Source organism: Rana temporaria, chromosome 1 (assembly GCF_905171775.1).
Source record: "Rana temporaria chromosome 1, aRanTem1.1, whole genome shotgun sequence".
Lineage (NCBI taxonomy): Eukaryota > Metazoa > Chordata > Amphibia > Anura > Ranidae > Rana > Rana temporaria.
The window spans coordinates 369364615-369389485 of NC_053489.1; the positions used below are offsets into that span (position 1 = coordinate 369364615).

A 24871-nucleotide genomic window follows, 5' to 3' on the forward strand; every position below is an offset into this window, starting at 1 on the left:
TCAACCTATCCAAAACCGAACTTATCATTTTTCCTCCCCCACGTGCCTCTTCCCCTGACCTCTCTGTCAAAATTGATGGCACAACTATCAGCCCATCCCCACATGCCAAGGTCCTAGGTGTAGTCCTGGACTCTGAACTCTCCTTTAAGCCTCACGTTCAATCACTGTCCAAATCTTGCCGCCTCAACCTCCGCAACATCTCCAAAATACGCCCCTTTCTAACCAATGACGCCACAAAGCTCTTAATTCACTCCCTGGTCATCTCTCGCCTTGATTACTGCAATTCCCTTCTCATTGGCTTACCGCTGCATACTCTAACCCCCCTTCAATCCATCATGAATGCTGCGGCCAGACTTATCCACCTTACCAACCGCTCTGTCTCTGCTACTCCTCTCTGTCAATCCCTCCACTGGCTTCCGCTCGCCCAACGAATTAAATTCAAAATACTAACTACGACCTACAAAGCCATCCACAATTCTGCCCCCTGCTACATCACTGACCTAGTCTCCAAATACCAACCTAATCGCTCTCTTCGTTCTTCTCAAGACCTCCTGCTCTCTAGCTCTCTCATCACCTCTTCCCATGCTCGTCTACAGGACTTTTCCAGAGCCTCTCCAAGCCTATGGAACTCCTTACCCCAAACTATCCGTCTATCTCCTTCTCTTTCTGCTTTTCGAGGATCCCTGAAAACCCTCCTCTTCAGAGAAGCCTATCCTACCCACATCTAACAACTGTATTTTAACTTTGCCCACCTGATCACCCCCCACATCTACTACCCTCTGTTCTACTTCACCCTCCCTTCTAGATTGTAAGCTCTAACGAGCAGGGCCCTCTGATCATTCCTGTATTAAATTGTATTGTAACTGTAATGTCTTCCCTGATGTTGTAAAGCGCTGCGTAAACTGTTGGCGCTATATAAATCCTGTATAATAATAATAATAAGACCTCATGCACATGAGCATATTAAAGAACTCCTAAATATGATGAGTATTTCTGAAAATCAAGCGTAAAAAATGCTTGGTTTTGGTACGTAGTTATGCATGTTTTGCTGTAGAGTAGAGTAGAGCAGGGGAGGGCTGGCGGGGGGGCAGGGTGTAAATCTCCCCCATGGCTGGTGACACTATGCACAGCCACCGGCCGCCACTACCAAATGCTGTTTTTGCAGAGCAGGAATATGCCTGCTGGAGCTCTGTTAACACAGGTCACGGCCGCTGCTCACCTCCCACTGTGCACTTGTGTCTGTGTCAGCTCCAAGGTAGATGGCTGCAGAGCTGAGCTATGTCTCATCTCACACATAGCTCAGCCTCAGCGCACACCAGCGCTGACATCCCCTTCTCTCTCTGCACAGACACGAGGAGAGATAGAGCTCATCTGCTCCTCCGCCTTCTGAGTCTGCCCTGCTCACACTCCCCGGGCATGTGCGGCTACTGGACAGGGAGTTTGAACTCAAAAAAAGCATCAGACAGCCTGCCTGCGCCTCAGCCTCCATCCTGGTAAGCTCACCCTCTCTAGTCTCTCCTGCCTCCCAGTGTATAAAAAGGGGTGCTCTGTGGACTTTGTTAAAGGGGAGGGGGGGCAGGCTTTGGTGAGCAGAGACCCTCTTTATACAATATTCCACAGCATGCATCCTTAAATCAAGTTTCCCAGAACACCCCTTACATCAGATCTGATGTATATGGGGTCTGTGCGGACGCTGATGTAAGGGGGGCCTCTGTGCGGACGCTGATGTAAGGGGGGCCTCTGTGCGGACTCTTGTGATCATGAAAAATCTTAGACTGTTTTCCTCAATCCATCACTTTTCCACACTCTATGGGCCACTTGACTGGACTTGCCCCCCAGGCCTAAGGCTGCCAGCCCTCCCCTGGAGTAGAGGGTTACAAATGTTTTGCTGTAGAGGTTTAGAAGAAAGTCAGTTCTACAGAGAGGCTCTTTTGAGTCCTATGAAAAAAATACAAACTTAAGCAGTAAGGCAGCTCCTGTGAAAAAGTAATGCTGTCCAGCCCACTAGGCCTCAGCTTTAGAATCCAATTATCATCTGTTCTAAGGTTTATTTTTGCAATAGGGGATGAAGAAAAAGATAGAAAGGGATAAAAGGGAAATGGATACAACTGGAGTTTATAAAATGTACCTGCCTTTTGGAAAAAAAACATGCAAAAATTCTCACCCGAGACTTTTCCTCTAGTCGTGTCATCATCACTATAGTGGCAGAACGCTGCTCCCATACCATCCGCCAGAAGTCTCCAAAGGTGTCTGGTAGAGGACCTTGTGTAGCTATGTATGCATTTTGTTTTCGGTACCCATCAATATAGTTTGCATTGACGTAGTCACTGCCAAGAATTCCTGCAAAAAACAACACCATTATGTATTACTAGAGGACGAAAGCAAGATTAAAAAAAAAAAAAATACAATCAACTTTTGCTATATGAAATACAGGGTTATGATTTTACAAGACGATCAGTATTATTTAACCAGGCAAAATGCAACAACTTTGTAAGGTACAGTCATCAGTTACAGTAAAGTATAGTAAAAAATGTACTGTCTTTTTAAACAAGCCCGATCCTCTTGGGCCTAAGGCAATGGGATTTTTTTCATTTCAAATAGGTTTGGCATTTCAATACAAGTCTATGGGAATTTAAAATGTGAGGAGGTCGGAATTACACCTACGGACGTCTATACCTTTGCTGTTACGACTCACCACTTGTCGGTGGATGAGTCCACATCTCATGGTAAGAGTACCTACCCCTCCCCCAGGTGGTGGAATCACAGCCCTCTAGTGGTGACAGTACATTTTAACACCAGGATTACCTTCATTCACAGGCTTTAGTGGAAAGACTGTTGCTTGTGCACTTTCGGAGGACTTTTTCATTTGTTGTCTGGGCTGATAACTCCTAATTTATGAGTTTTGCACTATAGCACATTTGCACTTTAATAGGACTTTTATCAGATGTTGCGGTTATCACATGGACTCGTCAAGGGTCTAATATATATATATATATATATATATATATATATATATATATATATATATATATATATTTGTTCCGGAGCGCCAGGGATCGGTCCTGGACGGAAGCTATGTCGCGCCAATATTTGGAGTGTGGTCCCTTTAAGGCAATGGTGTAGGGTTCAGGAGGTCACCCAGAGGCGGTGAGAAATGCCGGGCAATAAAAGTTGATCCAGAGAGGACTGGCCTACAGTCCTCTCTGTCCTTGTTAAAGTGTCATTTGGGGCCCGGAATTTCGGAGGCTCTAAAGTGACGTTCGGGAGGGAAAGAGCTTCCTATCCTGACCACTGGCAGTCAAGCACACAGGGGGTTAAGAACTTCCAGGAAAACAGCTTAAAAGACAGGAAGTGCTGATAGAGGGTGTGGAGGAGTATGGGAGTGCACCTGTCTGAAGAAGCTGTGTATCTCTGAGAAGCTGATAAAGGGTCAGCAAGGAATGGAAGTTCTGGGGGTGAAGACCTGCCTAAAACTGTATGTGCCTTTGCTTTGATTCATTGCTGTGCTGAAGAAAAACAGACTTTTTGTTTATGCTGGAGACAAGCCGACTTTTACTTTTTTTTTATAAATCTCTTTATTAATTTTCCATTTTCCATACAAAAAAATCAAAACATACATATACAAACACATTTCACCTTTTACAATAACATCTGCTCTTTCTTGAGCCTCCTAACAATTCCACTAACATTCATTTCATCTAACACAATTACCTTCTTTGCATTCATTTCCTTCCCTTCCTTTAATGGTGTGTTTAACCTCCCCTTCTACCCTATTTATCCTGAAGCTGTCATAGGGTTTTCTATCCAACTTGCCCATACTCTCTCGTATTTCTCTCTCTATTGCAGTACGTCTCCCTATATAGTGGCAAATTATCATTTACAAGGTTTTTCCAGTGTGCTACTGAAGGGGCTTCTGCCTTTTTCCAATTTAGGACTATCATTTTCCTAGCGTAAAACAATAATAGGCCCACCTGTATTCTCCTTCCTGTCGGAACAATCTTCTTCCCTACCAATCCCAATAGGCAGATCTCTGCCTTCTGTTCCAAGGTTATTGATGTTACTGTGGCGATTATTCTTAGGACTTCCCTCCAGAATACAACTATCTTTGGGCATAACCAAAATATGTGCATAACATTTCCTGGGATATCTGCGCATCTCCAACAGTTCTGAGGGTTTGATGGGGAGATCTTATATAGGTTATATGGTGTATAATGACTCCTATGAATTATTTTAAATTGTATTCATTTGTCGAAGTGATACCAATATCTGAAATGGAGACCTCCATACTTCCTCCCAGTTCTTCTCCACCAAATTTGGAACATCCCTTCTCCAATGTTCACTTAATTTACTTGTATCTAATAATGTATCTCTCAATAGATACTTATACAAAGTTGAAGTTGACCCTTTTCCACTTTTTATTATTTGTTCCAGGCCTACTTCCATTATTTGCGGAGTTCCCCCAGGAAACTGGGAAAATAACGCATTAATAAGTTGCCTGTATCTGAAAAAATAACTCTCCGGGATGTTCCAGAGCTCCCTCATTTCTGTAAATGAGGAAAACCTTTCCCCCTGTATTATTTCAGGTAACTTTTTTACCCCATATTTAGTCCAAGCACCTGGGTCCTGAATAGAGTCCAGGTGCGGTAGTTCAGGATTTCTCCATAGTGGGGTATTTGGGGATAGATTGGTTTTCGAGTATCCCTCATTTACCATAGCCGCTTTCCATTTTTTAACTGTTGTTCTCATTAAAAGGGTTAATTCTCGCCCTTGATTTTAACCCCCTATATAATAGTCCCTGCAGTGCTTCTACTGATTGGACCACTGCTGCTTCTAACATAGTAGCGGAATCGAACCCGTCAGGGTTCAACCATCACCCCACCGTCACCAGCTGTGTAGCTAAATAATACTTGTGAATATCTGGAGAATCCAACCCCCCCTGTTCTGCCGGTCTCATAAGAGTACTTAATTTATTTCTAACTGATTTATTTGCCCATATGAATGTAGAAAGCATTCCATGTAGTTGTACAAAAAAGCTTTTAGGTAACCATTTGTGGGGAGTTCCTAAAAATATACAGGAACTTAGGAAGAACCTTCATCTTTACCAAATGTATACGTCCTAACAAGGACAGTGGTAATGTTATCCAAATCTTTAGTTTCCTCCCAAGTTCCTGTATCACCGGGTCTAAATTCAGTGCCCGGAAATCCTCAACTTGTCTGGATATTATTATGCCAAGGTATTTAAATTCCTTCACCCACCCAACCCCACATTAGCATCCCGTCCATTCTGCAGGAGCTCGCTAGGTTCGGCAGACTCAGTAATTATAAGCTAAACTTATCTAAAACAGAGGCCCTGAACGTATCCTTACCGCAACAGACCCTTAACACCCTTAAATCGAACTTTTCGTTCCAATGGCGGGAGAAGTCTATCTCCTACCTGGGAACCGCCATCCCCGCACAGCTGTCGGAGGTTTATGCGTTGAATTATGGCCCGCTATTAACTAAGCTCAGACGCCTCACGGAGGACCGCTTGGACCTACCGATCTTGTGGTTTGGACGCATGAACGTGTTGAAAATGGATGTTTTACCCAAGGCACTGTATCTACAGTATTCCAGGCGCTCACGATAGCTCTCCCATCTGCTTTTTTCCGCTCGCTTCGCTCGATGGCTGTCCGGTTTGTCTGGCGGGGAAACCGCCCAAGATTAAAACATAAACTCCTATGCTCTCCCGTCACTAACGGAGGTACGGGCCTCCCTGATTTTGAGCTATATCACACTTCGGCGGTACTTTCTCGAATCCTGGAGTGGTTCCCTCGCCCACCACGCAAAGTCTCCACCTCGATAGAGCAGGATTTGTCCCCTGTAGACATTCGGGCTCTGCTATGGGGTTACGCTAAGACATACCGGTCCCTTTCGGGGATGTCCCCTCTGACTAAAGATGCCCTGACCATTTGGTACCAAAAGAGGGAGGTATGCGCTCTCTCCACTGATCCGGGGGCCCCTAACCCCGCTGTTTGACAATCCTGCCCTCCCGGAGAGTAGGTCGACCCAAACCATAGACGACTATGACAGAGCTTCTTGGCCCACCGCATGCCGCTTTGTAAATGCGTCCTCCGGGACCTTCGCCACACCCACGCCTTCCACACCCTCCCGGTTAACCTGGCTCACTCGGCTACATCTGTCAACCTACTGCAAGTCACTTTGCGACACTGGCCAGGTTCATAGACCCCTGACGGGCTTCGAGCAACTTTGCTCGCTCCCGGATACACCGCGACACACTCTCTCCCAGATTTACAAGCTGATCTTGGAACACACTCACCACTCCCTTCCCAGGTTTACTGCAGCTTGGTCGGAGGACCTTGGTAGAGACTTTAGCGAGGCGGATTGGCGCAAAGCCTTTTTCTACACCCACAAGTCCTCTCTCGAGCTATGCTCAAGAAAAGAATTATAAAGTATTGTCTAGGTGGTACCGTGTTCCAGTCACCCTCAGGGTCATGTTCCCGTCCGCTCCTGACTCTTGCTGGAGATGTGACCATGCCACAGGTACATACTGTCATATCTGGTGGGAGTGTGATTTAATTCGCCCTTTCTGGAACTCAATTTTTCAGATGTATTCGGACCTCTATGACAAACCACTTGCTCCTTCCCCCTTCATGGCCCTCCTTTCCATCCTCCCAGGCTCCCTGAAATTCTGTTTGAGCGCTGGCAGACAACTGATCTCCAGGCATTGGAAATCCCCCACCCCCCCCCCCCGACTCCAGCCGAATAGGTATGTGAGATGAACAACATTATGCTTATGGAGGAGCTGCAGGCCAAGTCCCTTGACACCCATGCTGAATTCTCCTTCACCTGGAGTATATGGAGGCATTACTCTACTTCAGATAAGCTTAAATCCAGGCTGAATACAGTCTAACTCCCTATTCACCTGTTGCGTCCCGGCCCACCCCACCTCCCAGTTGGTGGAGGACCGCCACGGAACGGAGCGCTCCACTCCCTCCTCCCCCTTTTGTTCCTCCTTTACCCCTCTCTTTGCTTGACTTCTCTATCTGTTTCTTTCCCCCTTTTTTTCTTGCTAAGAGATTTAAACAGCAGGGAGTCAGGGATTGGGGCAGCACAAGGCTGTACACAGTTGTTAGTTAGGGACACCAATGTTTATAGCAAGCAGGTCAAGTTGACCAGGATTTATTTTTGTATTTCTTTTGTTTTCTGTCACATTTTTATTTGTATTTAGTTTAAATAAAACCGCACCTTTTTGTTTTCCTCCTACCACTGTCTGCTGTGCCTAGTGTTTGTTTGTGTGCTGAACCCTTCCAGGGAGTCACACACACCCGCTGCCGGGCTAACCCCTCACAGTTGGCAGAGAACCAGTGGCAGTTTTTTTAAAGGCCAGCATGGAGGAGATACTGAAACAGCTGGCTTTAGCAAATGCCAATCAGCAGCAGACAAATGCAGGTTTGCAAAGGAGCCTCGCAGCCCACCAACAGAGCCTCGCAGCCCAGCAGCAAGCCCACCAACAGAGCCTTGCAGCAAGCTCACCGACAGAGCCTCGAAGCCCAGCAACAAGCCCAGCAGCAATTTGAGGCCCGCTTCATAGACCTGTTGCAGAAGCAAGAGCAAAGGCTACAACAAATGGAGACTTTAATGCAGCAACGTCCGCAGACCAGTGAGACAAGTGGTTCCACTAATACTGCATCCTTTGGGGTGAGTCGTTTACTGACAAAAATGACTGGAGAGGATGATCCAGAGGTGTTTTTGACCACATTTGAAAGGACTGCTGAAAGGGGAAAAATGGCCCAAGGAGCAGTGGGCTAGACTGGTGACCCCTCTGTTAACTGGGGAATCGCAGAAAGCATATTATGACTTAGAGCCTGACCAAGCAAAAGTATTTGTGGTGCTAAAAACTGAAATATTGGCATGGCTGGGTGTCACCCTGGCTGTCCGGGCTCAGTGTGTGCATAACTGGACTTTCCGGCTGGGAAAACCCCCCCCCAGATCTCAAATGTATGATCTCATTCACCTGAGCAGGAAGTGGCTACAGCCAGAGACTTTGTCCGCTCCAAAGATTGTGGAACGTGTTGTGATGGATCGCTTCTTGAGAGCTCTTCCTACTCCCATCCAAAGGTGGGTAAGCCATGGAGGCCCAGAAACGGCCGATAAGTTTGTGGATCTTGTTGAGAGGTACTTGGCTACAGAGAACCTGACTGCCTCTTTCAGAGACTCACAGACTTTCCCCCCTAAGACCAGACCATCCCCAGTGGCGGGTAAGATGATTCCAAGGGGTGAGGGTGGAGAGAGAGAGGGTGGGGGTTCTCCCTAGTGTTGGGCGAGAACAGCCTGGGAAGTCAAGGCCTCAAGAGGCAGCAAAAAGGATTGTTTGCTACCGCTGCCGGCACGAGGGACACATTGCAGCAAATTGCCCGGTTGTAGATGAACCCATGCAATGCGACTTTCTAAGGGACAGACGTCAGTCGCTGTTTGCGACAGTCGCATGCACTGCTGTTCGGGGAACTGAGAAACATTTATGCAAAATGTGTATTAATGGTAAAAATGTTGTTGTGTTGCTAGATTCAGGTAGCCTAGTGACACTGATAAAGGCTGAGTTAGTTACTACAGAGGTCTCTGGGAATAACAAGGTAGCTGTTATTTGTGTGCATGGGGACACCCGAGAGTATCCTGTGACTACAGTGTGTTTTGAGACCTCCAAAAGGTACCCTCTCTCATCCGGTGGGGTTAGTGTCTCACTTACCACATGATGCCATTGTGGGAATGGATTTTCAAAAAGTTCTGGGAACTATGGGATTATCCTGAGCCCCCCACTGGTGCCTCTACATACCAGGAATCTGATAACCAGAATTCCTCTGAGAGTGGTGAGGACTCTCCAGAATTCCCCTTGTCGGTATTGGCAGGGGAGACTCAAGAAACTGGGGAGGAGCCAACTTTCTCAGACGAAAACATGCCGTCTGTAGAGTTTTCTGATCTCGAGGTTCACAGGGAAAACTTTGCCACGAACAGTTAAAAGACCTCACCCTAATAAAGGCACGGGAAAACGTAGTGAAAATAGATGGCAAGTTAGTGAACCCAGGTACGACCTGCACTTACCCGTACTTCATCATGGAAAGGGACCTACTCTATCGGGTGACTCAAAGGGCAGAAGAAACCATTGAGCAACTTGTGGTACCCAAACCTTACAGAAAGTTGGTGTGAGGCCTCGTACACACGACCGGACATGTCTGCTGAAACTGGTCCGCGGACCAGTTTCCGCGGACATGTCCGACCGTGTGTAGGGCCTAGCGGACATTTTTCCGGCCGACCGGACAGGTTTCCAGGGGACAAAAGTTTCTTAGCATGCTAAGAAACTTGTCCGATGGAAAGCTGTCCGCCGGACATGTCCGATGGTCAGTATGACTCATCGGACATGTCCGCTGGTTATGACGTATAACCAGCGGCCCGAAATCCCGCGCATGCGTCAAATTGATTCGACGCATGCGTGGAAGCATTGAACTTCTGCGTCAGAAAACGTCGGTGTCGTATACGTCACTGTGTTGATTTTGGTCTGATGGTGTGTACACACATCAGACCAAAACATCCGCGGACCATTTTCATCGGACTTGTTGGGTGGTGTGTACGAGGCCTTAGAGTTGGCCCATGGGCACATTCTTGGAGGTCATCTGGGGACAGAGAGAACCGAGAGAGAGGTGTTGCAGAGATTTGATTGGCCTGGGGTCATGAAGGAAACAGAAAATTATTGTTCCTCCTGCCCTGTGTGTCAGATGTCGGCACCTATCCCACATTTCTGTAACCTGCTAGTACCCCTTCCCATCATTGAGGTGCCTTTTGAGAGGATCGCCATGGATTTGGTAGGTCCAATAGTGAAGTCTGCTAGGGGGCATAAGTACATTTTGGTTATATTGGACTATGTGTCAGGACCTGGATTTGAACCTGGGACCTCAGCTGTGTCTGGCAGTGAACCTTCTCACTGAGCTATCTGGGATGCTGGACAGCTCCCTGTCTGATCTGCTGGACAAACCCATCTGATCCATTGAACATTCCTGCCTTGTGTCTTGATTGTCTTGAACCTTGAACCCCTTGCTCCTCCCACGAACTTCCTGATATAAGCCATGTCTCTGCACTTCCTCCTTGCCAGAATATTGTGCTATCTCCAGCCTGTATCTTGCTCCTGTCTTCCCTGCTGCCGTCCATATTTGCTACTGCTCGTTATCGACCCTTGGCTTGTTATCGACTACGCTTCTGCCTGATCCCAACCTCAAATACTCATTACCGACCCCTTGGCTTGTTATCGACTATGCTTCTGTTTGATCCTTACCTGCTTATCTGCTATTGTACCCCGGCTTTCTCACCTCCTGGTAGGGCAATCCTGAGGACCGCGACCTGGCGCTAACACGCAGCAAAATCCATCTTCACCTTCAGAAGCTCTGGTGAATACCGGTTAGCGCTTAGATTCCGCACCTCAGGTGTCCCCGTGTCATCAGCCAGGGTGACCTGTTCTGCTGCTATAGCTACTGGCCTCTGAGCCTGACTCCAGACCGTGACAGAATATTCTGGCCCAAAACATGGAGGCCGTTGTAGCAGCTGCTGTAGCTCCTCTCAGGGTGCAAATCGCTGAGTTGCAGACGTTTGCTGTTAACTACCAGGAAAAATGTTCTGAGTTACAAATTGAAGTGAAAGCACTACAAGAGGAAATCCTTGATATAAATAAACAATTGCGTGACTTTCGTGCTCGAGACACTGCTGCCGTAGATACTAATACACGAATGCCCCTACCACTTAAGTTTAACGGAGACCGCCGCCATTATCGAGGGTTCCTTAATCAATGTCGCATATACTTTCAGATGCAACCTGCTGCATTTACTTCGGACAGGAAAAAGGTGCTGTTTATTATCAACCTCCTGACTGAGGAAGCTTTAGCCTGGGCCTCCCCTTATGTGGAGAAAGATGATGTCGTCCTGGATAATTTAGATTCTTTTGTGACTGCGATGAACCAAGTTTTCGATGATCCTAACCGCTGCGCTACTGCTGAAGCAAAATTGCACAATTTACGGCAGGGTAGACGCTCTGTTGCAGAGTACACAACTGAATTTCGACGCTGGATCTCAGATACCAATTGGAATCCAGCAGCACAGAAGAGTCAGTTCCGTCAAGGACTCTCGGAACAAGTAAAAGATGAGCTTGCCAGAGTAGAAAGTCCTGCCGACCTTGAGGCTTTTATTAAATTGTGTATTCGAATTGATCAAAGACTTACTGAAAGGAGAAAGGAGAGACTGGGAATCTTAGGCAGTAATGGTGGCATGCGTTTTTCTACTACTCAGTATCCTCCTAAGGTTTCAAGATTTACTCCTGATTCTGACACTCCTGAACCTATGCAGGTGGATGCTCTTAAAAGATCTATTACTACTCAGGAGAAAGAAAGACGACGTTCAGAGAACTTATGTCTTTATTGTGGAGACTCCGGACATTACGCAGTTAATTGTCCCAATAAATTTAAAAGAACAATTGCAGCAACAGATATTACAGTATCTGAACAAATAAACTCCATTTCTCAGTCCGTCTCTCCTTTGATTCAGGAAGCAAATAAGGTTAATTCTTTATCAACTAATTTTGTCATCCCCATTAAGCTAATTTCTGAGGGCTGTGAAATCCCCTGCTCTGCTATGCTGGACTCTGGGGCTGGAGGAAACTTTATGGATATAGAGTTTGCCCACCACAATAACATTCAAGCCATAAATACATCTTCTCCTATTGAGATGGAGACAGTTGATGGTTCACCCTTATCCTCAGGACCTGTTACCCATAAAACCGTTCCTTTGGTAATCCAGTTTGAGGTGGATCATTGTGAGACCATCAGCTTTCAGTTGATCACATCACCCAAATTTCCCATAATTTTGGGCATTCCTTGGTTCTCCACTCACAATCCCTCTATCAACTGGGGAGCACGGACCATAGATTTCACATCCTCCCACTGCAAGGAACACTGTAGGGAATCTTATCAAACAAGTTCTCCGCTGGTCAAGGAATGGCAAGTTGGTGTGGTAACTACCCAGTCATATGACGACTTGCCTCCACAATACCATGCATTCCGGGATGTCTGTGATAAGAAAAATGCAGATCAATTACCTCCTCATCGCCCATACGATTGCCCCATTGAGCTGCTTTCAGGGGCCGAAATACCTTTTGGCCGCCTTTTTAATCTCTCAGAACCTGAATTAAAAGTGCTCAGGGAGTGGCTTGATGAAAATTTAGAAAAGGGTTTTATTAGACACTCAACATCTCCTGCAGGAGCAGCTCTATTCTTTGTTGAAAAGAGAGACTCCACCTTGCGTCCATGCATTGATTACAGGCACATGAATAAGGTCACATTTAAAAACCGTTATCCACTCCCCTTGATCTCGGAAATGTTGGAAAGACTTCGTTCTGCCAAAGTGTTTACAAAACTTGACCTACGGGGGGCATATAACCTGGTCCGTATTCGTTCAGGAGATGAATGGAAAACCGCCTTTAGAACCAGATATGGGCATTTTGAGTCCTTGGTCATGCCTTTTGGTCTCTGCAATGCCCCTGCGACCTTTCAGCACTTCATAAATGATGTTTTTCGAGATCTGTTGGACCAATTTGTCATTGCTTATCTGGATGACATCCTTATCTTTTCTGATAACCTGGAAGAGCACCGCAAGCATGTTTGCATTGTCTTTGAAAGATTAAGGCAGAATCGACTTTACATCAAATTGGAGAAATGTGAGTTTGAACAAACCCAGATCCAGTTCTTAGGGTATATTATTTCTCCAGATGGTGTGGGCATGGATCCTGAGAAGATTAAAGCAGTGGTAGATTGGCCTGCCCCCGGAAACATTAAGGAAATCCAACGATTTGTCGGGTTTGCCAACTTTTACAGAAAATTTATAAGGAACTTCTCTAAGGTGATAGCTCCAATTACCCAGCTAACAAAGAAAGGGGTGCCCTTTGTGTGGTCATCTGAGGCACAGGCTGCTTTTGGAAAGTTAAAAACTCTTTTTACTTCTGCACCAGTATTGGTACATCCCAATCCTGAATTATACATCAGTCAGGAGGCTCATATCTTATGCATTATCTTTCTTTAATAATGCCCATAGCAGAAATACAGTAAACATTTATTGTAACTTAAAAAATTCAAAGAACTACCCTTCCCAGCAGTCCCTGGGCCAGTGTAGCCCCTCCCAGACCGTAGCCTATATAAAGGGACTGTCTGAGGTAACCTATTCCTCTTTCTTTCTGCTCATAGCCAGAACTCAGATACGTACATTACTCTATGTTTATAATTTTTATGTAGGCTTGCTTGTTATTTGGTTATCAGCAGCCTTTTTTTTTTTTTTAATTTGTGTAGATCCTAATGTCACATCGTCTTTCCACAGGGTGCTGGGGATCCCCCCCCTCCCACCCCGGCTTTTATTACAGCTACAGAGATTTTTCCCTCCTCCGCTATTCCCTTCAACTTCCACCTGTATCTGTATATACCCTCTGATCCCCTCAGACCTTCATCTGTGTGTTGTTCTATCAACCTTCTGTCTTATGAAGCACAACTGATTTTTCTAAAAATGATAAACGTTTAGTTTTTGCTGTATGTTTTTCCCACTTTGCTATCTGTGCCACCCGTTTTGTAGAGAACGCGGTTTCCTCTGATGTGTACATCTTACAGTCATTGGGCTTCTTTATTTGTTTATTTTACAATATACCGCTGCTTTGCTTCTTTTGTTTCCCCCCGGTGCGCTCTGCACACTGCTCGTTTTCTGACTGGAGGTAGGACGGCGCCATTTTAACATCTCGGCACCTTTTTTCCTACCTCCCTTCTTCTCCTCAGAGCGTCTCATCTCTGAGGGGGGCGTGGCGGTGAGGATCTCCCTGCACCAATCGCGCTATTGTCGCGAATCGACGGCGCCATTGCTGCGGACCTGTCCTGGGGACCCCATCCTCCGTGTGCTAGGCCGTCTCTCCCCATCGCCGCCACGCCAGGGTGCGGGCGGCTGTATGGTTGGAACTCTGTGTAGATCTCACTGATCTATGCGAATCACGTTAGGTCGTAGTCTCGCGAGACTACGGCCCCGAGCCTCACGTCTAGCTCCCCTTGTGGTGGGGAATATCTCCCCTCATCTAACTTCTGTCACTCACACCTAGCTGGTGGGGAATTCCTCCCCTCCCCTGCTTCTGTCACTCCTTCACCTTCAGTCACATTAAACATCAGTTCTTGTTCTGGGAATTTATTCCCCTGTAGCCTATTCTACATATAATGAATATATTAATACATGTAAATAAATAATAAATTTAAATAATTATACGAATGAATAAATTATTGACTTATTAAATAAATATAAATAAATCAATGAACATAAATGTCTATAAATAAATAATTTATACAATCTATATGATTGAATAAATAAATAAATATATAAATATATATAATAAACAAATTTTAAATATAAACTATTAAACTATACTTTATATATAATTGAATGAATAAATAAATACATATATATATATATATATATATATATATATATATATATATATATAAATAAATAAATTATAACAATAATTAATGAATTATAGAAATTACTATACAAGTTATAGTACATAACTTCCGTATCTTCCTGTGCTGCACGGCCGTGCTGTCCGCAGACAGCTGACTCCTCTCCTGTGGCTGGCGACAGATCCTTTACTCCCTACTGGTGCCACTGAAGTGGTGGACGCAGCCCTGGAAGGCCCTACCTACCTCAGTGCTGCACTGGTCCCTGAGCTGGTCAGTAGGTCCGTCCAGACTACCAGGGCATCGGTTGTTCCAACCCACATGCACCCCTATGTCCGGATCTCCCGGCAAGGATATAACGCCCCTGAGTAGGGCATGGCGTCCCGTATGCGCCGTCACATTAATGTGGCCTCTGTCTCCCCGGGAGGGGAAGTAATTAACATGCCCCAGGCCGTACCCTCTCAGGACTGCCGACCCATTGACTCCCCGACAGGGGAAGTAAATAACATGCCCCAGGCAGTACCATCCCAGGACTGCCGACCCTCTGACTCCCCGGCAGGGGAAGTACATAACATGCCCCAGGCAGTACCTTCCCAGGACTGCCGACCCATGGACTCCCTGGCAGGGGAAGTAAATAACATGCCCCAGGCAGTACCCTCCCGGGCCTGCCGACCCACTGCCTTCCCAGACTCCAATCGACCCCCGAGCCTCGGGGAGATGCACATGCAGAGGCAACGATCGGCTAGACGGACTGAGCCAGACTCCTCGTGGACTCTTCCAGAGTCGTCCGCGGAGTACGAGGCGGCTAACACCTTTGAGTCTGAGGATGAAAATGATGATGATAATGATGATGATTATGTGAGCAGTGGGCACATGGCGCTCCATGACGACGCCAACCCTAGGTCCCAGGGTAAAACCTTATTGGACTCTTGTGGAGTACCATTTTCGATCAGGAGGTGATTGGCCACCCACACTCCGGTGACTGGGCACCTCTACCTGAGGTGATCCAATAGATCGAATGCTGGACCCAGAGATCGATCGGTACGCTAACCGGACAAGTTGAGGGTGGAATACTCACCCTTCCATTACCAAATATGGTGGTGCTCACTCCAGAGGTGGATCCCATAATCATTCAGTATTCCAGGAAGGGAATAGAGAGGGCCTTTGGGACCTCACAGTACTGGGTCTTAGATCTCTGGATCTATCACCTAGCCCTACGCCTTAGTGAGCAGGCTACCGCCTCTGTAAGCCGGTTGACCTAGCACAATGGGATCACGCTAATTGATGATATCTTTAAGACGGTAGGACAAATGGAGTTATATTACCAGGCGTATACCTGGTTCACCATCCCATTCGGTTTTTCAAACCTAAACACCGTCCTAATGAACAACAGGTTGCTAGACCTTGGACCAAACAGAATATTGTGCTATCTCCAGCCTGTATCTTGCTCCTGTCTTCCCTGCTGCCGTCCATATTTGCTACTGCTCGTTATCGACCCTTGGCTTGTTATCGACTACGCTTCTGCCTGATCCCAACCTCAAATACTCATTACCGACCCCTTGGCTTGTTATCGACTACGCTTCTGTTTGATCCTTACCTGCTTATCTGCTATTGTACCCCGGCTTTCTCACCTCCTGGTAGGGCAATCCTGAGGACCGCGACCTGGCGCTAACACGCAGCAAAATCCATCTTCACCTTCAGAAGCTCTGGTGAATACCGGTTAGCGCTTAGATTCCGCACCTCAGGTGACCCCGTGTCATCAGCCAGGGTGACCTGTTCTGCTGCTATAGCTACTGGCCTCTGAGCCTGACTCCAGACCGTGACACTATGCCACCCGCTATCCAGTGGCGATTCCTCTCCGAAATATCTTGGCCAAAACCATAGCCAAAGAGCTATCTCTTGTTTTTAGCCACGTGGGTATTTGTAAGGAACTGCTTACGGACCAAGGTACACCCTTTATGTCCCGGGTTATGAAAGAAATATGCAAGTTGTTCAAAGTGACACAATTGCGTACATCTGTGTATCACCCCCAAACAGATGGGTTGGTTGAAAGATTCAACAAAACCCTTAAATGAACCCAAAACCCTTAAAGAAGGTGGTGGATAGAGATGGAAAGGATTGGGACTGTCTTATTCCCTATTTAATGTTTGCCATTAGGGAGGTACCCCAATCCTCTACGGGTTTCTCACCCTTCGAGTTGCTCTATGGGAGACACCCAAGAGGGCTGTTGGATATCGCCAGGGAAACTTGGGAAAGTGAGAGTTCTCCCCACAGGAGTGTGATTGAGCATGTCGCCCTGATGCAAGATAGAATTGCACAGGTAATGTAATGACAAAAATCTGCAGAAAAGCAAAATGACGGTGGCAAAGTGGTTGTGTTATCCTGATAAAACATCATATGACATCATATGACATCATATGACGTGATCAGGATAACAAGCCACTGGGGGGCGAGCATCATGGCGATCGTTGCTGCGGTGTGCCACTCTGACACATCGCAACTCTGATCTAGGTAATTACTAGACATTACTGTTGATCTTGCACTGGAGATTTCAGTTTTCTCTTCTTGTTTTTAAACTGTTCTCATACTATATTCCTCCATCCCCATTTTAATCTCTATATTATTATGAGGGTCAAGAACACTGCATCCTTGGGACCCCTTCCCTGAACAGAAGCGCAGAGTGTTTTTCCTGTCTGATTTTAGTCAGGGCCGGATTAACAATGGGGCTGATGGAGCTGCAGCTCCAGGCCCTTTTCTCAAGATAGGCCCATTTGCCCAAAAAAAAAAAAAAAAAAAAAAAAATTTTTTTTTTTTTTTTTAAGATTTTTTTTTTTTTAAGATCGAATTTGGGGGGTTGTAGCTCGATGACCAGAGGTCACAGAAACCCCACATTTGGGGGTAGGCATGGGAAGACCTACCCCACAACTGGTTAAAATATGGGACGGCTATCTTTTATGGTTCCGGAGATACGGGCCTGCTTGCACAGCCTGTCAGAAGCTACATTCAGAGCGGCCAGTATAAATACAAGCTGACACACTACAGCAGACTGATAGGATCACAGTGCTTATAATAATTATTTGTATATTACTCATGGTAATTAACCCCTTGCCACCCAGGCCAATTCTGACACTTCTCTCCTACATGTAAAAATCATCATTTGTTTTTTGCTAGAAAATTACTCTATGGTGGTCTTTGCACTTTTTATGTTGCACGGTATAGAGCTGCACGATTCTGGCTAAAATGAGAATTGCAATTTTTTTGCTTAGAAGATAGATCACGATTCTCTCACGATTGTTGCGGCGTAACATCATCTTTCACATTAAAACAAAAAAAAAAAAATGGGCTAACTTCACTGTTTTGTTTTTATGGTTTTTATTATTCATTGAAGTGGGAAAATGCAGTGTGACATAACATATTGCAGCAATAGCCATTGTATTCCCTAGAGTCTCTGCTAAAATATATATAATGTTTGGCGGTTCCAAGTAATTTTCTAGAAAATAATATTGCTTTTTAACTTAAGAAACAAGTGTTGGACTTTAAGTGGTTAAATTTAGTTACAATGTTAGTTAGTTACAATGTTTCATTTTGTTTACAAACTTCGCACACTGCCCAGATTTGTTCTTTACACACAGAAGTTTATCCCTTTGATCTAAGAAGGAAGTGTAAGTTACAATGTTTCCTGTTAAAAACTTGGCAGACTGCCCAGATATTTTCTTTTGACAGCTGAAAGTCTCTCCACTTGTTATATGAAAGAATCAGCAAACTCTGCATTGGAGATCGTCAGGGGGGTTGAATCGAGATCACGATTTTTTTAACGATTAATTGTGCAGTTCTAGCACGGTATTTGCGCAGCAATTTTTCAAACATGTTTTTTTGGAAAAAAATGTTTCATTCATTAAAAAAACAGTTAGTTAGTTAAGTTAGCACAATTTTTTTTGGTATCCTAAGTGATGCTTTACATTTTTTTAGGTTACATGTTTAGAGTTACAGAGGAGGTCTAGAACTAGAATTATTGTTCTCGCTCTAACGATCGTGGCGTATGTAACCTGTGTGTATCTGGCTCTGATACTACCAGTGCCTACCCAGCCACTGACTAGTATCTCTCAGCAGCCTGTCCCCACACACCCTCTCACCTGCTGATCTGTGGATGGGGGAATCACTCCTGCAGTGTTATTGTGTTCTGCCAGTGCGTACAATGATCAGTGTTGCTAACTTTAGCTGGCAGCACTGATTGTTTGAAGAAAAAAAACAGGCTGGTTGTACTCAAGTTGATTAATAGATTGACTTGTGTAAAACCAGCTAGCCCATACATAGATTGACTATGGCTGGTCTCTGCATAATTGGCGTAATTTCAATCCATGTATGACCCGCTTAACCACTACTCAGTCCCTAAATATCCTTCCACTCCTGTACATAGTGCTCACTGTCATACTCTCCACACTCCTCTCCTGTACATAGTGCCCACTGTCATACTCTCCACACTTCTCTCCTATACATAGTACCCACTGTCATACCCTACACACTCCTCTCCTGTACATAGTGCCCACTGTCATACCCTCCACACGCCTCTCCTATACATAGTGCCCACTGTCATACCCTTCACACTCCTCTCCTGTACATAGTGCCTGCTGTCATACACTTCTCTCCTGTACTTAGTGCCCACTGTCGCACCCTCCACACTCCTCTCCTGTACATACTGCTCACTGTCATACCCTCCACACTCCTCTCCTGTACATACTGCCCCATCATACCCTCCACACTTCTCTCTGGTACGTACTACCCTCTGTCATACCCCCTCACTCTTCCTGTACATACTGCCCATTGTCATACCCTTCACACTCCTCTCCTGTACATAGAGCTTTTTTTCCGTACCCTTTGTACTCCTCTCCTGTACATAGTGCCCACTGTTAGACCCTCCACATTCTTCTCCCTCACCTGCACATACTTCCCACTTATATACCGTCCATACTCCTCCCCTATGTCGCTTACCCACAAAAACAGTTCTTTAAAATTATACTGAATATCCTCAATGTTACCAGCTCTAGAATGGACACACTTTTGTTAGTTCAACTAAAGGAAATCTCAGTTCTCATATTTGTTCTGCCCCATTATTAGTACTCATTTAATTTTGTGATTACTACTATGATGTATAGAGGAACATCAGGGATCTCAGCTACTCTAAATATAGCACTTATATAAAAAAGTGGCCCTGAAAATATTTTTTAAATGTTGGCAACTGTGCACTTAGGCACTACCCAAGGGCCACCGTCCACCGGGTCAGTAGGGGGCCCCATGAGAGGCTCCTGGGATCCTATGATAATAAAGCGGTAGTAAACTTTCCTGACATTACTACTTTTTAGAGGCCCTGGGGTAGGTTATGCCACAACGTACAAGTATGCACAGCATATTAGCACATTAGGGTACACTTACATTTTCAGACTGAGCCCTCCAGTGCTGCGATGAATCAGGCGGGGCCTGGACACTTCCATCTTCACCCGGTCTTCCTTCTGGGTTCTGTGCCTTTGGTCACTTGCCTTGGCTGGGCTGCGTTCATGTCATTCCCACGCATTTATTTATTATTTATTACACCCCATTCACACCTCCGCGACAAAACGCCCGACGCCGGCCGCTCGTGCCGCTGGAGGGGAGAATTCCCATTGCTGTCTATGAGATGGTTCACATCTCATAGACGCCGTACACCTGCGGCATGAAAAAAAGTCTCGGACCCTTTTTTTCAGGCGGCCTTGGCGTTCGGCCATACAAAGCAATAGGAAGGATTTGTAAAAAAAAAGTTACACTATTCGCGGCAAAATACGCCGCATACGCAGCGTTACTTGTCGCGGAGGTGTGAATGCAGCCTAAAAGGCCCCACCAAAATCCTCAGCACCAGGCCCATGATGTTCTTAATCTGGCCCTGATTTTAGTAGAGCCTCCTTTACTTTACTGGTGACAGTTAACACGTGGTAAATTGTTGACTTGCAGAAGAAGTTTGGTAACACATTGGGAAGAACTTGTACACTAAGTTCTCTTTGTATTTTATGTTTGGGTATGCCATGTTAATTCTTCTAAACGTTGCAGAAAGCCAAATATAATTTCTTATTTTATACAATATAGACTTATGCCGCGTACACGCGATTGGAATTTCCGACAAGAAAAGTTTGATGTGAGCTTTTGGTCGGAAATTCCGACCGTGTGTAGGCCCCCATGGGACTTTTTCTGTCCGAATTTCCGACAGCAAAAATTTGAATGGTGGTTCTCAAATTTTCCGACAGGAAAAGTTCTTGATGGAAATTCCGATCGTCTGTATGCAATTCCGACGCGCAAAAAGAACATGCATGCTTGGAAGCAATTCGAAGCATGCTTGGAGTCATTGAACTTCATTTTCTCAGCTGGTTGTAGTGTAGTGTACGTCACTGTGTTCTTGACGGTCGGAATTTTGTGTGAACGCGTGTATGCAACTCAAGTTTGAGCCAAAATGTTGTCGAAAAAAAATCCACGGTTTTCTTGTTGGAATTTCCGATCGTGCGTACGCGTCATTACATGTTTTTATTGTGACATATGTGAATATTATATATGTGTGTGTGTGTATATATATATATATATATATATACACATACACAAACCAAATTTTAAATAAAAAGTCTTATTATATTAAAATTCTTGTATTGCACATTTATTTACCTTCAACAGGCATAAGGATAACCCGAGAGTGATCATAGGCGATAACATTAGCATAACGATTTTTGGGTTTGTTGACTTCAAGGTTGGAGTGCTCCCATGTAAACTGCTGTCCAGGATCAATTGACTGAAAAGAGAGTTTAACAATAAATAATGGAAAATAATGCCATATACGATTTTATGAATATAATAAATAACATTATCCAAACAGAACTGTAGTTTGGTAGCAGAGGGGATTTCAAAAGCTAAAGAAATGTGTTTTAAAATCTTCAGAAATAAAGCTGATCCCATATTTATATTGCAGCTGAAGACAGAAAATTATACAGACTTGCACAAAATTAAAAATTTGGATAGCGGAGAACAGATAAAATTTCTGTCAGGTTTTTATGTCTGCCTGTGATACCAATAACCCTGTAACACCCAAACAAGGAGTTGGAGGTACAGGCATCCCCAGACAGGAAAGCACAGACCGCAATAAAAACCGTGCCAGAAGTTCTAATCCTTCTACAGTACACTAAAAATGTACAATCACTTTCTGTCCCGACATGGAAAGGAAATTATTATTATTATTATTATTATACAGGATTTATATAGTGCCAACAGTTTGCGCAATGCTTTAAAACAGGGCAGACAGAACAGTTCCAAAATGATTCAATACAGGAGGAATCAGAGGGCCCTGCTCGTTAGAGTTTACAATCTAGAAAGGAGGGCCAAGTGATACAAATGGTAATAGCTGTGGGGGATGAGCTGATGGAGTACAAAGATAAATGTACAATTCTTAGTTGTGGGCAGAATAGGCTTCTCTGAAGAGGAGGGATAGGGACACAAGCAGAAATTAAAGGGGTTGTAAAGGTAATTATTATTTTCCCTAAATAGCTTCCTTTACCTCAGTGCAGTCCTCCTTCACTTACCTCATCCTTCCATTTTGCTTTTAAATGTCCTTATTTCTTCTGTTCTTCCTCTTCTGTCTGTAACTCCACACAGTAATGCAAGGCTTTCTCCCTGGTGTGGAGAAAGCCTCTTGAGGGGGCGAGCAGGAGAGTCAGGACGCTCTCTACTTTGCAGATAGAGAAAGGAGCTGTGTGTTAGTGGGCGTCCTGACTCTCCTGTGTGGAGTTACAGACAGAACAGGAAATGAGGGTTTCTCATATGAAATAAGGACATTTAAAAGCAAAATGGGACGAGGTAAGTGAAGGAGGACTGCACTAAGGTAAAGGAAGCTATTTAGGGCATTTTTTTTTACCTTTACAACCCCTTTAAAGCCCAAGGGCCCTTTCACACGGGCGGATCCTGTGATGATCGGCCCCGTGAACATCCGCTTGCTCAGCTGGGATTGCTCGGTTGATCCCCGCTGAGCCAGCAGATGACAGGGCGGTCCCTGCATCCCCTATGGGGGGATCGGATGAACATGGACCGTCTGTCCGTGTTCATCCGATCTGCTCTGCAGACGGATGGAAAAATAGGATTTTCCTCTGTCTGCAGAATCGGACCAAAGCCGGGACGGATGATATCCCATAGGGATACATGTATGTCCCTTTTTCATCTGTACACTGATGGATGAAAAAGAGGACATACGGTTCGCATGTGTGAAAGGGGCCTAAAAGAAGCTTTCCCCCTTCTCTACCCAAATAGGGATAAGATTCAAATAGAAAATGATATTCAGCGCTGGAAAAATAAAACTAAAAACCTAATTAATGCAAGCCAGCACTAAGGACAAATTCATAAAAAAACTCCCAAATATAGCTATATAATGTAAACAGTGCAGCGCAATTAGATAACATTAAAATAAATAAAGTGAAAGAATACACAATAACTAGTGTATATAATAAAAGAAAAACCGTGTCCATGTGAAAAAATCCATAAATAAATAAATAAATAAATCCTCGGTCAATCCAACGAAAATAAATTCCAGAGTGAAAGTGAAGAGATGACACCATATACTATCCACCACCAGTGAAAGATGGCCTCTCACCTCAGAGCTTAGACCCTTGCGGATCACAAAGCATATCTGTTTAAATCAACAGCTGACAGCCTCCATAGGAAACGGATGGATGAGATTAGCACCACGGATCCAGACCCAAAGACTTTCCAACAGGGATACCACCATATAATTGAAAAGAAAGAGAAAAATCTAGTGCTCTCCGATTGGATTTCTTTTATTAAAAACAAGCAAATAAAAAGTTGCACTCACATGTAAGGGCACTCAGTGTGCCGAGTGTCAGCATAACCGCATATAACAGCATGTAAAACTGTCTGTCTGTAGTCTGCGGCGGTCGTGGGTGACGTTCTGCGTGGCTCCTCCCCTCTGAGCCACGCAGAACGTTACCCACGACCGCCGCAGATTACAGAGCACTAAATTTTTCCCTTTCTTTTCAATTATATGGTGGTATCCCTGTTGGAAAGTCTTTGGGTCTGGATCCGTGGTGCTAATCTCATCCATCCGTTTCATATGGAGGCTGTCAGCTGTTGATTTAAACAGATATGCTTTGTGATCCGCAAGGGTCTAAGCTTTGAGGTGAGAGGCCATCTTTCACTGGTGGTGGATATTATATGGTGTCATCTCTTCACTCTCACTCTGGAATTTCTTTTCGTTGGATTGACCGAGGATTTATTTATTTATGGATTTTTTCACATGGACACTGTTTTTCTTTTATTATATACACTAGTTATTGTGTATTCTTTCACTTTATTTATTTATTTTAATGTTGTCTAATTGCGCTGCACTGTTTACATTATATAAGATTCAAATAACCAATACTGTAGCTGTGTGCTCATTAAATAAAATAAATATTTAAAGGGGAGCTAGTGTAAAAACCGTAATTTGCCTTTAAAGCTCATCTGCACTTTTTAAAGCGGTAGAAAACTCCAGTGCACAAATCAGTCGCAACTATAAGGCCACCAATTTATACCTTTAAGACACATTGCAATCTGATTTATGCACTTGCCATGCTCATTGCTTCTTTTCCAGTGTAGTTTATATGTAGCCCAGCTGAAGCCTGCGCCATTTTAGCTCCTATCTGCTTCCTGCCCTCAGCATACTTCCCACCCCACTTCCTCTGTGTCTCGTGCATGTGCAGTGGACCTGCTCGCTCCGTTGATGCTGAGCGCCGATGTTGCACACCCTGTGACGTTGCAAGTCACATGGGGTGTATCAGGAAAATCTTGAAGATTACCTGCTGATGATGCAGGCACAGCACAACAGGAATAGACTGACAGCATGTCGGCCCAAACAAACTATTTTCTACATTAACAGCAGTGCACTGGGTGCCCTGTATAAACTGTTCGTAGCTCGGGTGCCGGAACACAGCTGGATCAAAATGGAATCAGGCTGAGCGCTGCCCAGCTATTTATAAGGAGCTTTGCATTTTCTGAATGAATGAGTCTGAATGCAGACATCCCAACCTGCAAAAAATTATTTCAGGGAGGTGGCAAACTCATATCATGGAGGTGGGCGTGGCTGCACATCCATGATGCAAATCTCTTGTTCCACCACATCCCAACGGTGATCAATTGGATGAGATCTGGTGACTGTGGAGGCCATTGAAGTACAGTGGACTCATTGTCATGTTCAAGAAACCAGTTTGAGATGATTTGAGCTTTGTGACATGGTTCATTATCCTGGTGGAAGGAGCCATCAGAACATAGGTACACTGTAATCATAATAGGATGGACATGGTCAGCAAC

General features: G+C 44.9%; 1 protein-coding gene across 18 annotated transcripts in view; it reads right to left on the reverse strand.

The window, feature by feature from the left end:
• Positions 1–24871, reverse strand: part of PTPRS (protein tyrosine phosphatase receptor type S) — a 565376-nt gene that overhangs the window by 131433 nt on the left and 409072 nt on the right. For all 18 annotated transcript variants that reach the window (XM_040322493.1, XM_040322436.1, XM_040322492.1 and 15 more), the window contains 2 exons: positions 21191–21314; positions 2165–2340 (listed from right to left, as the gene is read on the reverse strand). In XM_040322493.1, coding sequence (XP_040178427.1) covers positions 2165–2340; positions 21191–21314 — 300 coding nt within the window. The remainder of the gene's footprint in view (positions 1–2164; positions 2341–21190; positions 21315–24871) is intronic.